Genomic DNA, 14,873 nt, shown 5'->3' on the forward strand with positions numbered 1-14,873 from the left:
GCTCCAGCAGTTAGTTACAGAAATGGAACCAGGCTCCAGGAGTTAGTTAGAGAAATGGAACCAGGCTCCAGGAGTTAGTTACATAAATGGAACCAGGCTCCAGGAGTTAGTTACAGAAATGGTACCAGGCTCCAGGAGTTAGTTACAGAAATGGTACCAGACTCCAGGGGTTAGTTACAGAAATGGAACCAGGCTCCAGGAGTTAGTTACAGAAATGGCACCAGGCTCCAGGAGTTAGTTACAGAAATGGAACCAGGCTCCAGGAGTTAGTTACATAAATGGAACCAGGCTCCAGGAGTTAGTTACAGAAATGGAACCAGGCTCCAGGAGTTAGTTACATAAATGGAACCAGGCTCCAGCAGTTAGTTACAGAAATGGAACCAGGCTCCAGGAGTTAGTTAGAGAAATGGAACCAGGCTCCAGGAGTTAGTTAGAGAAATGGAACCAGGCTCCAGGAGTTAGTTAGAGAAATGGAACCAGGCTCCAGGAGTTAGTTACAGAAATGGTACCAGACTCCAGGAGTTAGTTACAGAAATGGAACCAGGCTCCAGCAGTTAGTTACAGAAATGGAACCAGGCTCCAGGAGTTAGTTAGAGAAATGGAACCAGGCTCCAGGAGTTAGTTACATAAATGGAACCAGGCTCCAGGAGTTAGTTACAGAAATGGTACCAGGCTCCAGGAGTTAGTTACAGAAATGGTACCAGACTCCAGGGGTTAGTTACAGAAATGGAACCAGGCTCCAGGAGTTAGATACAGAAATGGCACCAGGCTCCAGGAGTTAGTTACAGAAATGGAACCAGGCTCCAGGAGTTAGTTACATAAATGGAACCAGGCTCCAGGAGTTAGTTACATAAATGGCACCAGGCTCCAGTAGGTTTGTTGATACTTCCTCTGACCTTTGGGGATGTCCTCCAGGGCGAAGAGCCCCACCCTGGTGTCTCCATTTACCGTCCACTTCTGGGTCTCACAGTTGGGCTGGCAGCAGTGATTCATGAACCTCGCCTGGTTCCCCTTGGGTCCAGCGTCTATGATCCGGTCCTTGTCCAGCGTGAGCATGTAGAAGTTACAGATGTCGTTCTCTTGAGTATGTCTGATCCTGGCTCTGCACTCCTCCTCGTCTATCACCTCCCCCACGTACTCATTCACAAACGCACCCTGAGAGAGGGGGGAGAGCACAGACTCAGGTTATAGTCCAGCAGAAACACAACCCCTTTTACACCACAGACACAGTGGTATGGAGGCTAAATATACTACTGTATGTCCACATCTAAAAACAGAAACAAACAAAGAATAATCGGGTGAAAAGGGCCGTGGAATTCAATTCAATTGAAAATACTTTATTTATCCCACAAGGGGCAATTATGTAGGCAGCAGTGCAGATCCACAGCGGGACAAGGCGGAATGGTTCTCTAAACAGAAACAGAAAGGGAAGTGTTTGTGTTGTCGTTTGATGCCCTAGGCTTTACCTTCTTGATGTCGGAGACGCCACGTAGCCCCCAGCCTCGTGACAAGGTCCTGAAGATCTCCACCTGGGTGTACTGTCTCTTGGTGTAACTCTGGTTCTGGCACCTCTCCCCTGCCAGACACACCTGGGGGTGGCACTCGTACATCAGCATGCGGTTGATACACTCTGAGTCGATGCCACACGGGTTCTCATCAGACGCCTTGCAGTTACAGCGTGGCACCTCCGATAGGTCCGCCGTGATGATCTGGACCTTGCCGATTGGTCGGTTCACCTGAGGGGAAGAATAAGCACTTGAGATAAGCGGATGCAATTCAGACTTCTGCGTGAATTATGCATAGATCTCAAAGGGAGATTTGAGTGAAAATGCTCAGGTACTATTCAATTGTCAAACATGAGAGAAGCTGTAGCAGGAAAAATCAAGCAGGGACCAAAGAGAGGGACAGACAGGGGATGCAAGGCATAGTCTGTAGGGAGGAGGTTTAAAGGGGCAGTACCTTGATGTGTCTGTAGGGAGGAGGTTTAAAGGGGCAGTACCTTGATGTGTCTGTAGGGAGGAGGTTTAAAGGGGCAGTACCTTGATGTGTCTGTATGGAGGTTTAAAGGGGCAGTACCTTGATGTGTCTGTAGGGAGGAGGTTTAAAGGGGCAGTACCTTGATGTGTCTGTAGGGAGGTTTAAAGGGGAAGTACCTTGATGTGTCTGTAGGGAGGAGGTTTAAAGGGGCAGTACCTTGATGTGTCTGTATGGAGGTTTAAAGGGGCAGTACCTTGATGTGTCTGTAGGGAGGAGGTTTAAAGGGGCAGTACCTTGATGTTTCTGCAGGGAGGAGGTTTAAAGGGGCAGTACCTTGATGTGTCTGTAGGGAGGAGGTTTAAAGGGGCAGTACCTTGATGTGTCTGTATGGAGGTTTAAAGGGGCAGTACCTTGATGTGTCTGTAGGGAGGAGGTTTAAAGGGGAAGTACCTTGATGTGTCTGTATGGAGGTTTAAAGGGGCAGTACCTTGATGTGTCTGCAGGGAGGAGGTTTAAAGGGGCAGTACCTTGATGTGTCTGTATGGAGGAGGTTTAAAGGGGCAGTACCTTGATGTGTCTGTATGGAGGAGGTTTAAAGGGGCAGTACCTTGATGTGTCTGCAGGGAGGAGGTTTAAAGGGGCAGTACCTTGATGTGTCTGTATGGAGGTTTAAAGGGGAAGTACCTTGATGTGTCTGTAGGGACGTTTAAAGGGGCAGTACCTTGATGTGTCTGTATGGAGGAGGTTTAAAGGGGCAGTACCTTGATGTGTCTGTAGGGAGGTTTAAAGGGGCAGTACCTTGATGTGTCTGCAGGGAGGAGGTTTAAAGGGGCAGTACCTTGATGTGTCTGTAGGGAGGAGGTTTAAAGGGGCAGTACCTTGATGTGTCTGTAGGGAGGAGGTTTAAAGGGGCAGTACCTTGATGTGTCTGTATGGAGGAGGTTTAAAGGGGCAGTACCTTGATGTGTCTGTAGGGAGGTTTAAAGGGGCAGTACCTTGATGTGTCTGCAGGGAGGAGGTTTAAAGGGGCAGTACCTTGATGTGTCTGCAGGGAGGAGGTTTAAAGGGGCAGTACCTTGATGTGTCTGTAGGGAGGTTTAAAGGGGCAGTACCTTGATGTGTCTGCAGGGAGGAGGTTTAAAGGGGCAGTACCTTGATGTGTCTGTAGGGAGGAGGTTTAAAGGGGCAGTACCTTGATGTGTCTGTAGGGAGGAGGTTTAAAGGGGCAGTACCTTGATGTGTCTGTAGGGAGGAGGTTTAAAGGGGCAGTACCTTGATGTGTCTGTAGGGAGGTTTAAAGGGGCAGTACCTTGATGTGTCTGCAGGGGAGGAGGTTTAAAGGGGACAGTACCTTGATGTGTCTGTAGGGAGGAGGTTTAAAGGGGCAGTACCTTGATGTGTCTGTAGGGAGGAGGTTTAAAGGGGCAGTACCTTGATGTGTCTGTAGGGAGGAGGTTTAAAGGGGCAGTACCTTGATGTGTCTGTAGGGAGGTTTAAAGGGACAGTACCTTGATGTGTCTGCAGGGAGGAGGTTTAAAGGGGCAGTACCTTGATGTGTCTGTATGGAGGTTTAAAGGGGCAGTACCTTGATGTGTCTGTAGGGACGTTTAAAGGGGCAGTAACTTGATGTGTCTGTAGGGAGGAGGTTTAAAGGGGCAGTACCTTGATGTGTCTGCAGGGAGGAGGTTTAAAGGGGCAGTACCTTGATGTGTCTGCAGGGAGGAGGTTTAAAGGGGCAGTACCTTGATGTGTCTGTAGGGAGGAGGTTTAAAGGGACAGTACCTTGATGTGTCTGTAGGGAGGTTTAAAGGGGACAGTACCTTGATGTGTCTGCAGGGAGGAGGTTTAAAGGGGCAGTACCTTGATGTGTCTGTATGGAGGTTTAAAGGGGCAGTACCTTGATGTGTCTGTAGGGAGGAGGTTTAAAGGGGCAGTACCTTGATGTGTCTGTATGGGGGTTTAAAGGGGCAGTACCTTGATGTGTCTGTAGGGAGGAGGTTTAAAGGGGCAGTACCTTGATGTGTCTGTAGGGAGGCGGTTTCTTGTCGTTCCTCCTGTCCTCCTGAAGCTGTCTCATCTCCTTCTCAGCCTGAAGCGCTATGAACCGCTCAGCTGCTTCATTCAGAGCTGAGAGGAAACGGAAGTTAGCATTATCAGCTAGCTAATATATCTCAAATGGCAAGCTTTCTGCCCTACCATGTGGTACCTGGAAACATCTCTATCGTTTAAGACTTGAAGAAAACATTTAGAAGGTGCCAAAATAGAAAAAAAATGCCTTTTAATGCACTAATAGGAAAGGCTCTTTGGTATTTTTTTTCTAAAATAAAGTATATTGTTTGTTATATATTCCATTATCACCAAGTAAAGGAGGTTTCTTTCTAACCTTTCTTGTAGATGGCGTCACTACCCTTCCCCATCTTGTCCTTGTTACTGGCATCTCCCTCCGTGTAAGGGAAGACTCGGGCCTGGTAGGTCCAGGCGTAGTCCTTAGAACCAAAGAACTGAACGGGGAACTCCCCCACCTCGTGTTTCATACGGAGGATGTTCTCTGGGACGTTCTTAGGAAGATACACCTCCGCAGGCCACCACCTGAACAAAGGAGGAGGAGATACAGATTTTACATTGAGTATACAAAACATTAAGAACACCTGCTCCTTCCATGACATAGACTGACCAGGTGAATCGAGGTGAAAGCTATGATCCCTTATTGATGTCACTTGTTAAATACATTTAAATTAACTTTAGATAAAGGGGAGGAGACAGGTTAAAAGAAGGATTTTGAAGGCTTGAGACAATTGAGACATGCCATTGAGGGTGAATGGGCCAGACAAAAAATATTTAAGTGCCTTTGAACAGGGAAACGGTAAGAGGTGGCAGGTGCACCGGGGGCGGTTTCACGGTGATATGACGTGTTTTTATACAGGATTTGTTAATGTGTTTGATATTGCGGGTTACATAGGATTTTGAGGATGAGGACATTCCATTTATTCCAGTCACTGGTGGGTGTCAGAAGGTCTGCGTGCCAAGGAAGACTGGGGGGCCACTGATGTCACTTCTAGAACAGAAGGTCTGCGTGCCAAGGAAGGCTGGGGGGCCACTGATGTCACTTCTAGAACAGAAGGTCTGCGTGCCAAGGAAGGCTGGGGGGCCACTGATGTCACTTCTAGAACAGAAGGTCTGCGTGCCAAGGAAGGCTGGGGGGCCACTGATGTCACTTCTAGAACAGAAGGTCTGCGTGCCAAGGAAGGCTGGGGGCCACTGATGTCACTTCTAGAACAGAAGGTCTGCGTGCCAAGGAAGGCTGGGGGGCCACTGATGTCACTTCTAGAACAGAAGGTCTGCGTGCCAAGGAAGGCTGGGGGGCCACTGATGTCACTTCTAGAACAGAAGGTCTGCATGCCAAGGAAGGCTGGGGGGCCACTGATGTCACTTTTAGAATGAGTATGTGATGTAATGTCCTGACTAGGGTACAAGATGATACCATCTAGGGTGATACTATTGTGGTTGGGAGCAACACCCAATAATGGTTGGCAACTGTTGGATAGAATTAGCTTGGAAAACAGTACATAAACAGAGATTTTGTATGCCTATCATTCAGATAACAAGGGGGCAACTCCACATGCTGTTCGTTATGCCGAATCCGGTACCGTACATTAAATACATGTATCAACTCTCCATCTAAGTGTTAAATATCTTCTTGCATCCTGAATTCCTTGATACCGGAGAAACTCGTCATAACACACGGTAATTTACCGTTAACTAACATAAACACGTTTAGCATCTCCAAGCCTCCACTCATACAAGCCACTGATGCAGACCTTTGGAACATCTACATTTAAAAAAGTAGAATAAATCTATTTAATATACACCATAACAATAAATCCAATATTTAATGTATGCAGGTCTAAAGAAACATTATGAATTGAATACCTTTTATTTCAGAAGAACAGAATAGGAGTTGGCCTACTATATGTAATCTAAGGCACTGCATCTCAGTGCTAGAGGCGTCACTACAGACCCCCGGTTCGATTCCAGGCTGTATCACAATCCGGCCGTGATTGGGAGTCCCATAGGGCGGCGCACAATTGGCCCAGCGTCGTCCGCGTTTGGCCGGTGTAGGCCGTCATTGTAAATACGAATTTGTTCTTAACTGACTTGCCTAGTTAAATAAAGGTTAATAAAAACATTTTTAAATGAATAGAACGTTTGAAATGTAGCATAAGGTACCCAGTCCATCCAGTATGGATAATACAGTCCACACTCAAAGGTATTACTAGAATGGGTTTAATTTTGGGGTATAGGCTTGACCAATTATGTACCAAAGACATCTTAAATGAGTTTTTTTTTAATGTTTTTCTGCCATGCATAATATGCGCTAGGCTATGTATTGTATAATGGCACAATCATTATTTTAATTCTGGGTTTTTTCATCTTGGACTCATAGGCCTATGCATATGCATAAACACAACTATGCATATGGTTGTTTTGAATGAATCATTCCCTTAGAAAGTGCTGTCCATTAGCTGTGTTTGGCTTCTAAACAACAATGACCACGTTTTCCACTCAGTTTCAACCTGTTGTTGAACTTCAAATTGATCAATCACAGTGACGTGAGTTTTAAAAGCAAGATACTGTTTTGATGATAAGTGTTTGATGTGATTATTGATTTTATTTGCATTGACGTCAGAGTGGTCAGTGGGACACTAGAGCCCTGAGTACCAGGCCATTAGGACCTGATGGTTAGAGGGACACTAGAGCCCTGAGTACCAGGCCATTAGGACCTGATGGTTAGAGGGACACTAGAGCCCTGAGTACCAGGCCATTAGGACCTGATGGTTAGAGGGACACTAGAGCCCTGAGTACCAGGCCATTAGGACCTGATGGTTAGAGGGACAATAGAGCCCTGAGTACCAGGTCATTAGGACCTGATGGTTAGAGGGACACTAGAGCCCTGAGTACCAGGCCATTAGGACCTGATGGTTAGAGGGACACTAGAGCCCTGAGTACCAGGCCATTAGGACCTGATGGTAGTTAGCAAGTTGAGTACTACCAACACATGTCCAGAGTGCATAAAAGGAGATTACCGTGACTCAATGGTCATGTAGAGTGACTGCCGGTGTGGCGGCAACTCAATATTAGGAACGTGTTCCTAATGTTTGGTATACTCAGTGTAGATGCAGATTATACACACTGATGGAGAGTCTGATCAATAACAATATAACCAGGTTTCAGCTACTGCTCTTGAGCTATTTTTTTATCTGTTGACACGGGCGAAAAGTGTCACTCAGTTGGTTCTGACCAAAAGCATGGATATTATTTCTAGAGACCAGTGTTTCTTACTTGTATCTTCCCACTTTAACCCAGAGGATGTCCTTGAAATGTGGTTTCTTCCCGGCCTTGCAGTCGTTGCAGAACCAGCTCCCCTCGGGCATCTCGATGTTCAGACACTCTTGGTGGAAGGCAGCAGGACAGGACTCGCAGCACAGCAGACTGCCCCCTGCAGGGAGACAGGAGGAAGTGTAGATCAGACATGAGACGCATTAAACCACAGAAGACAAATAGCAGACTGCCCCCTGCAGGGAGACAGGAGGAGGTGCAGCACAGACACCAAGTAAACCAGATCTGACCCAATGACCTCAGGATGGGAGGCTGAATGCTTCATTTCACTTTAACCTTTTTACTCTGTGAGGAGCGTAGGTCATCCACATATGATTTCCACCACACTCCAACTCAAAAAATTACTCTACCTCTAACAACAACGCCACCACATTTGTATAAGGGTTCCTTCCACCTTGCATAATAGCCTCTGCAACACTGATAACACTCAACCAACCAAACAATCAATAACCAACAGCAACCCAATCAGTCACCAACCTTCTGAGCAGACGAAGCACCAGCTGACGTTGATGTGTTCGTGGTTCTTGTAGTTCTTGCGGGGGATGAAGTGGTTGGGACACAGGAAGCTGTTGTTGGCCAGGACTACGCTGCCCGCCGCCATGCAGTAGTCGTTAGCGTGGTACGCCACAGGGCAGCGCACGCAGCGGGTCAGACGACCTAGAGGAGGGAACACAGGTCAAAAACAACACACACACACACACACACACACAAAGCATCTCCACGGCCATGTTAGAAACTAGGATCCCATCCCAGACAAACTGATCTGCAGTAATGTTTGTAGCTAATCTTAGTCCTCCAATCACATTACAGGTGTTCAGCCTACTTGATACGTTTCAATTCTACTGTAGCAATCCCATAGGATTCAAATCTACTCTAATCATGTCACTTCCAATTCCAACCTGGACCTATAGCCTAGGTCTATTTCTATTCTGCCAGGGGTGAAAGTAAGGAGGTCCGGTCCGGTCCGGTACGGCGTCCGGGCAAAATAAATAGTGGATACGGTCTAATGACAATCACCAAATGTCATTAGACTTTTTGGTGTTTTGTGTAACATTCATGTTTGGAGGCTGAAGACACTATGTTCTGAGTGGATGAACAGGCAGCCTATTAAAGGACCCCTTTGAAGTGATTGTTTGACAATCAGATGAAAACATAATGACTGGTTGTGTTTATGCCACAATAAAAAGGTAATACATTTAAAAAGTTAAATGACAAATCTTTACGACTAGGCCCACAGAGACCCTATTGTATTAATAGCGCACAAATGTTGCTGCACATATAGGAAGAAATGTATTCTACTTTACCCCTGGTTCTATCAAAGCAGAGTGGAAGTGGAACCTACTTTTGGAACTGCAGGCGTTGAGGGGGTTGGTGATGTGGCAGGACAGACAGACGTGGAGGGAGCAGCGAACCCCTTTATTCTGGTGCTGGGTGGGTGTGTGTTTCAGGATACACTCGTTGTGGTAGAACTTCCCACAGACAGGCACCATGCACCTCTTCACACCGTCACCAGACTTCTTACACACAAAGCACGTGTGGACCCCTGCAACGGAAAGGATACACTCTTAGCTCTGTGATACACCAAAGCAGCTTACATACATTGTGGGTATAGATACAAAGTACCTCTGTCAGATGCAGAGATAAGGTCTATGAGCATGACAGTATCACTGTACAGGTTTAAGACCTCAGTAACACAGTGTTAAGTCAAGGTGAATATGTATATAGGTGAGGCTGCAGCAGGTGTAAATGGCTCCTGTAAGATTAGAATGGTGCCAGGTAGCCTAGCAACCGAAAGGTTGCTGGTTCGAATCCCCGAGCTGACTAGGTGAATAATCCGCCGATGTGCCCTTGAGCAAGGCACTTAACCCTAATTGCTCCTGTAAGTCATTTTGGATAAGAGCGTCTGCTAAATGACTCAAATGTAAATTGACAGATAGGTGTACAGGTAGAGACTCACCTTTAGTGCATTCACAACAGATGAACTTCCCTCTGGGGGCTTCTGATAGGCCGATACACTGCAGATGGAACGCCCCACAGCACTGGCCCTCACACAGCAGCAGCTCGCCTGTCCTCTCACACACCTGCAAGACACACACACACACACACACACACACACACACACATTTTAGTCTTGCGTTACGATACTACGCTATTTTGACTGTTTCTGCCACTGCAAAATACTAAGGTTGTGGCATGTTGTTGGTTGACCTACCTGACAGACATTCTCCTTCATGGATGCAGCTCCTCCTTTCTCTCCTGTGTTCTTCTTAGTGCCGGAGAGCAGGGACCCGTCACCAGGTAGGGAGAAACTGTCATTCAGACCAGGAGAGAACACCTGGAGGAGAGGAGAGGTGTTATTACACAACATATTGGTTAAGGTGTGGGGGGCGTAGCACCCTGTTTTACAGCACTGGTACAATTATACCTCAGGTGAATGCTGACATCAATAGCATGAAATGAGTCATCTTTTCACACAGGTTGAAAAAGACAACGTGGTGTTTATGCTGACCTCGGGTTTGGGTGTTCTCTCTCCGTTGGTGTGGCTCTCTCCTCCCACCCCAGGACTGATGTTCTCTGTTTCTGCCTTGGGGGTGAGGAGCACTGTAGGGCTAGGGGTCCGGGCAGGGGAGGAGGCCTGCAGAGAAACCATGCTCTCTGGAGTTGTCAAGCTGGATACAGGCACTTCTTTCTTCACAGACTTAACCTGTCATAGAAATGACATAATTAGACCCGTTTCAGAGTGGTACTGTAGCAGTATAGTTGTGTTAATATGGCTGTTGGTTAGTTCATTCAGCCTTACCTGAGTGTCCCTGACTTCAGTCCTCTCCTCTGTCTGTGCACTCTGCTTCTTCAACTCCTTCTTCTTTGGAGGACTGAGTGACACTTCTTCTATGGTGCATTCCAGGACCTTGTGAGACGGCTTCCTTGGCCTCTTCCTCTCCAGGGATACTGGGGCTGGGGAATGACCAGTCACATTTAAATACCTAAAATCTACTGTATCTGAAAATATGAGAAGGATTTGTTTTCATAATCATAACTACTTTCCCAATGGAACTACTTCCCCAATAGAGCTACAGTACTTTCCCAATGGAACTACTTTCCCAACGGAACTGCTTCCCCAACGGAACTGCTTCCCCAATGGAACTGCTTCCCCAATGGAACTACTTTCCCAATGGAACTACAGTACTTTCCCAATGGAACTACTTTCCCAACGGAACTGCTTCCCCAACGGAACTGCTTCCCCAACGGAACTGCTTCCCCAACGGAACTGCTTCCCCAACGGAACTACAGTACTTCCCCAATGGAACTACTTTCCCAATGGAACTGCTTCCCCAACGGAACTGCTTCCCCAACGGAAATGCTTCCCCAACGGAACTGCTTCCCCAACGGATCTACTTTCCCAATAGAACTACAGTACTTTCCCAATGGAACTACTTTCCCAATGGAACTACTTTCCCAATAGAATATATCTGCCTCTTGTATTACTACATAAGACAGCATTGCAGTATGAGAGATGGTATTGGATAAAAAAAATGTTGACTGTCTCCTTACCAGAGGGCAGAGGAGGGTTTGCCCCATCTGATGATGATTCAGTAGAGAAAGAGGTCACTGCTGGGGGTTGTATGGATAATGATTTTATAACACGGTGGAGGACATCTTGAGACAGACTCTGTTTCAGCCCTGCCAGGGCCTTGGTGATGGCTGGCTCTCCAGAGGTAGGGCCAGTGGTGGGGCTGGCTGGCTCTACAGAGGTAGCGCCAGGGGTGGTGATGGCTGGCTCTCTAGAGGTAGCGCCAGTGGTGGGGCTGGCTGGCTCCCCAGAGGTAGGGCCAGTGGTGGGGCTGGCTGGCTCCCCAGAGGTAGGGCCAGGGTTGGGGCTGGGGGTAGAGGTGGATGTTAGCAGGGCTGGGCCTGGAGCTGTAGAAGGGCTCAGAGGGGTTTTGGAAGATTCCAGAGATTTCTTTAGTTTTTTCTTCGGGGAGAAGAATTGTTCCTCCTCTGTGGATTCCAGGAGTCTTTTGCTGGGTTTCCTCAGCCGTTTGTTTTCATAATGTGCTGTGGGAACAAATAATCCATCAATCAAATCAATCTCTAAAAATAAAATAAAAAGCTAACTGTTGACATAAAACACTGCTGGTACTGAAACCCATTTACCTGATGTGTCATCTTGCTTCTCCATCCCCAGGTTCAGATCAGGGGACCTGATGGGGTCTGGTGTCCCTCCCTGGCCGTCTCTGTAGACCCCATTCACCTCTGCAGGCCCCTGCGGTGAGGCCACCCCACCCAGGGCCCCTGCATCCTTCCCTGGCTCTTGCTGCGCAAACGTCTGCCAGCGCTTCTTAGGGGCCACTTTGGTACCCGGGCTCTTGTCGAGGTAGGATGAGGAGTCAACAGCGGAGGGCACAGGAGGAAGAGGACCAGGCTCAGCCAGGTCAGCGTGCCCAGAGACAAACTCCCTCCCCCAGGCTAGGTCGGCCATCTCGGGAGAGAGACCAGCGATGGTGGCCCGGAGCTTGGCTGGAGGCCTCTGCTTCCTCCGCTGCTGCTTCTGCTTCTCCACCGCGTTCGCCACCATCTGAGCCAGGACCGTTTTCCCTTCAAGTTTGTACGTGTCGTTTTTCATGATGGGTTTAGTTCTGGACTTGGGTTTGCCCTGTGTGCTCTTGGGTGTTAGCGAACTCGCATGCTGGCCGTTTTGGATTTTGGTCCCCACTGGTGTCCACTCCCCACCAGCAGCAGTGTTCAGGGGGTCGTCTGGTGCTCTGGCAGTGGGTATGACCATGGGCTCCTCCTGGATGAGGGCTGGCGAGGGAGGCATGGTCAGGGGCTGGCCCTCTTTCTCCCTGGTATCATGCATGTCCTTCAGGAGCATCAGAAAAGTACTGAACTTGTAACTAGGCTCAGGTTTAAAGTTAGCGTTAGAGTCCCCAGAGTCGCTCTCCTCCTTCACTAAGGATTTGAATGACAGCTCCTTGATATCCTGGAAAGCGTCCATGGGAGAGAGAGAGGAGGTGGGGGAAGTACAGGAGGATATGTCTGAGACAATGTTCTCTTCCTTGACCTTAATAGGGGGTATGGCAGGCTTACTGGACCCTGGAGTCACATCTTCAGAATGTTTCCACGAGCCGTTGTGGAGGTGCTTCCAATCAGACTTGGGGTGTTTTTTACGAGAGCGGTGACTAACAGAGGATCTGGTTTTGTCTGGTGAAGAATCCCTGCTAGTAGACGACTCTGTTCTGATCTGAACATTATCGCTCACATCATCATCATCATCATCAGAAGAATGCGCATTAAGCCTATCGTTTGTCAAGTTTTGGCTTGAGGCCAGCAGGGCCTCTTTGAGTTCTGTCTGTTCCTCTGCTTTCAGGGCCCTGGTCATCAGACGCCTGCTGGCAGGGAGCTGCAGAGAGCTGAGCTTCTCAAGAGCATTTTTATTTGTCAGTTCAGAAGAGCTGCCCAACTTCTGTTTTGACTGTAAAACATTTGTGGTTTTTGTAGTTCTGTAATTTAAAAGGGATTTGTTTGCTAAAATGATTGGGGATGGGGAGATGGGAACTACATGCCTAGGGACCACCACGACCACACGCCCGTCCTTTTCAGAAGGCGTAGCCCGCTCCTTTTCAGAAGGCGTAGCCCGCTCCTTTTCAGAAGGCGTAGCCCGCTCCTTTTCAGAAGGCGTAGCCCGCTCCTTTTCAGAAGGCGTAGCCCGCTCCTTTTCAGAAGGCGTAGCCCGCTCCTTTTCAGGAGGAGTAGCCGGCTCCTTTTCAGAAGGCGTAGCCCGCTCCTTTTCAGGAGGAGTAGCCCGCTCCTTTTCAGGAGGAGTAGCCCGCTCCTTTTCAGAAGGCGTAGCCCGCTCCTTTTCAGGAGGAGTAGCCCGCTCCTTCTTGCCCACTTTCTCTGCCTCCTCTTTTGAGGGTTCAGACGGTTTCTCTGTGTCTTCTTCAGCAGGTTTCTCAGACCGTTTGGGACGTACAATGGTCGGTACAGAATCCAGGTCTGCGTATGGAGAGTCCTTGGGATCTCCTTTCAGTGGATCAGCTGAGGCAGCAGGCGTCTGGTTGGCCAGGTCTAGGATGCTTAGTGACTCTGTGGGACTTCCAGCTATATGACCAAAGATCTCCGCCAAACCCTTCCTCTTCCTCTTCTTTTTGCTGCTACTTTCGTTCACTACGGTCAGATGTTTGTTTCTACTGGGGTGAGGGCTGAAGGACGGGGGTGCAGTGAGGTTAGAGGAGGAACAAGAGAGGGCCTCGGATGGTTTTTCATCAGGCAGTGGGGTGGACACCCGCTCTTCACCGTTAGAGGCCATGGAAGAAGAGACAGCAGTATTCTTCAGCAGGTCAGGTAGGAGAAACTCAGCTTCCAGCACACTGACTTTCCACGACTCCAACAGACGCTTGGGTATCTACAGGGGAGAGACGACAGCCATCAGGACAAAGACGGCCTTATTTCTAAACGATATGGAGTTGTTGTCTTTGTGGAATAGACAGTATTTGAGTATAATCTTCCAGATATGTTTTGTGAGACATGCAATGAAACTATTCTGCACCTTTGCAACGACAAAAGCAATTTGGGACTTGAAACATATCACTACTAACAGCAACACACAATGTGAGCTAAATTAAAAGCAACAGGAGTTGACGGTTGTCTGTGGTCAGTTACTGTGTATTAAAAGCAACAGGAGTTGACAGTTGTCTGTGGTCAGTTACTGTGTATTAAAAGCAACAGGAGTTGACAGTTGTCTGTGGTCAGTTACTGTGTATTAAAAGCAACAGGAGTTGACAGTTGTCTGTGGTCAGTTACTGTGTATTAAAAGCAACAGGAGTTGACAGTTGTCTGTGGTCAGTTACTGTGTATTAAAAGCAACAGGAGTTGACAGTTGTCTGTGGTCAGTTACTGTGTATTAAAAGCAACAGGAGTTGACAGTTGTCTGTGGTCAGTTACTGTGTATTAAAAGCAACAGGAGTTGACAGTTGTCTGTGGTCAGTTACTGTGTATTTGTAGTCTTTTTCCCTCTGTTTCCCTCTCCGTCTCAGCACAGGCAGGTCTGTAAACTGCTCTCCTCCTGTGAAGGGGTAGGTAACTTTCCCAGGTACCCAGGCATGGTCAGCTATCTCCCCCACAGTCTCCACGTAATACATACGACAAGGACGACGACTGGGGACTGGAACAACAGAAAACACAAAAGACAACTAGTTTCAACATTGATACAAAATGTTATAAGAGAACCAGGGGTCAAAAGCTTCTAAATGCTCGTCATTACACAAAGACGAATTAGGCTGTCAGGCCGAGAGCTGATACATTGAGTTGAAGTCGTTTATAGACAACTGTCTGAGGATGCCCCCATACCATATTTACATTTTAAATGTTTAGTCATTTAGCATACGCTCTTATCCAGAGCGACTTACAGTTAGTGAGTGCATACATTATTTTTTTATTTTTCATACTGGCCCCCAGTGGGAATCGAACCCACAACCCTGGCGTTGCAAACGCCATGC

At 47.8% G+C, this 14,873-nt stretch overlaps 1 protein-coding gene across 2 annotated transcripts in view; it reads right to left on the reverse strand.

The window, feature by feature from the left end:
- Nucleotides 1–14,873, reverse strand: part of LOC121538892 (histone-lysine N-methyltransferase, H3 lysine-36 specific) — a 29,657-nt gene that overhangs the window by 10,689 nt on the left and 4,095 nt on the right. For both annotated transcript variants that reach the window (XM_041847066.2, XM_041847068.2), the window contains exons 4-17: nt 14,367–14,539; nt 11,530–13,780; nt 10,927–11,430; nt 10,175–10,329; nt 9,884–10,078; nt 9,587–9,709; nt 9,332–9,455; nt 8,717–8,917; nt 7,852–8,031; nt 7,318–7,474; nt 4,361–4,566; nt 3,992–4,104; nt 1,467–1,736; nt 897–1,155 (exon numbers count right to left, since the gene is read on the reverse strand). In XM_041847066.2, coding sequence (XP_041703000.2) covers nt 897–1,155; nt 1,467–1,736; nt 3,992–4,104; nt 4,361–4,566; nt 7,318–7,474; nt 7,852–8,031; nt 8,717–8,917; nt 9,332–9,455; nt 9,587–9,709; nt 9,884–10,078; nt 10,175–10,329; nt 10,927–11,430; nt 11,530–13,780; nt 14,367–14,539 — 4,911 coding nt within the window. The remainder of the gene's footprint in view (nt 1–896; nt 1,156–1,466; nt 1,737–3,991; nt 4,105–4,360; nt 4,567–7,317; nt 7,475–7,851; nt 8,032–8,716; nt 8,918–9,331; nt 9,456–9,586; nt 9,710–9,883; nt 10,079–10,174; nt 10,330–10,926; nt 11,431–11,529; nt 13,781–14,366; nt 14,540–14,873) is intronic.

The sequence above is a fragment of the Coregonus clupeaformis genome, chromosome 3 (genome assembly GCF_020615455.1).
Source record: "Coregonus clupeaformis isolate EN_2021a chromosome 3, ASM2061545v1, whole genome shotgun sequence".
Lineage (NCBI taxonomy): Eukaryota > Metazoa > Chordata > Actinopteri > Salmoniformes > Salmonidae > Coregonus > Coregonus clupeaformis.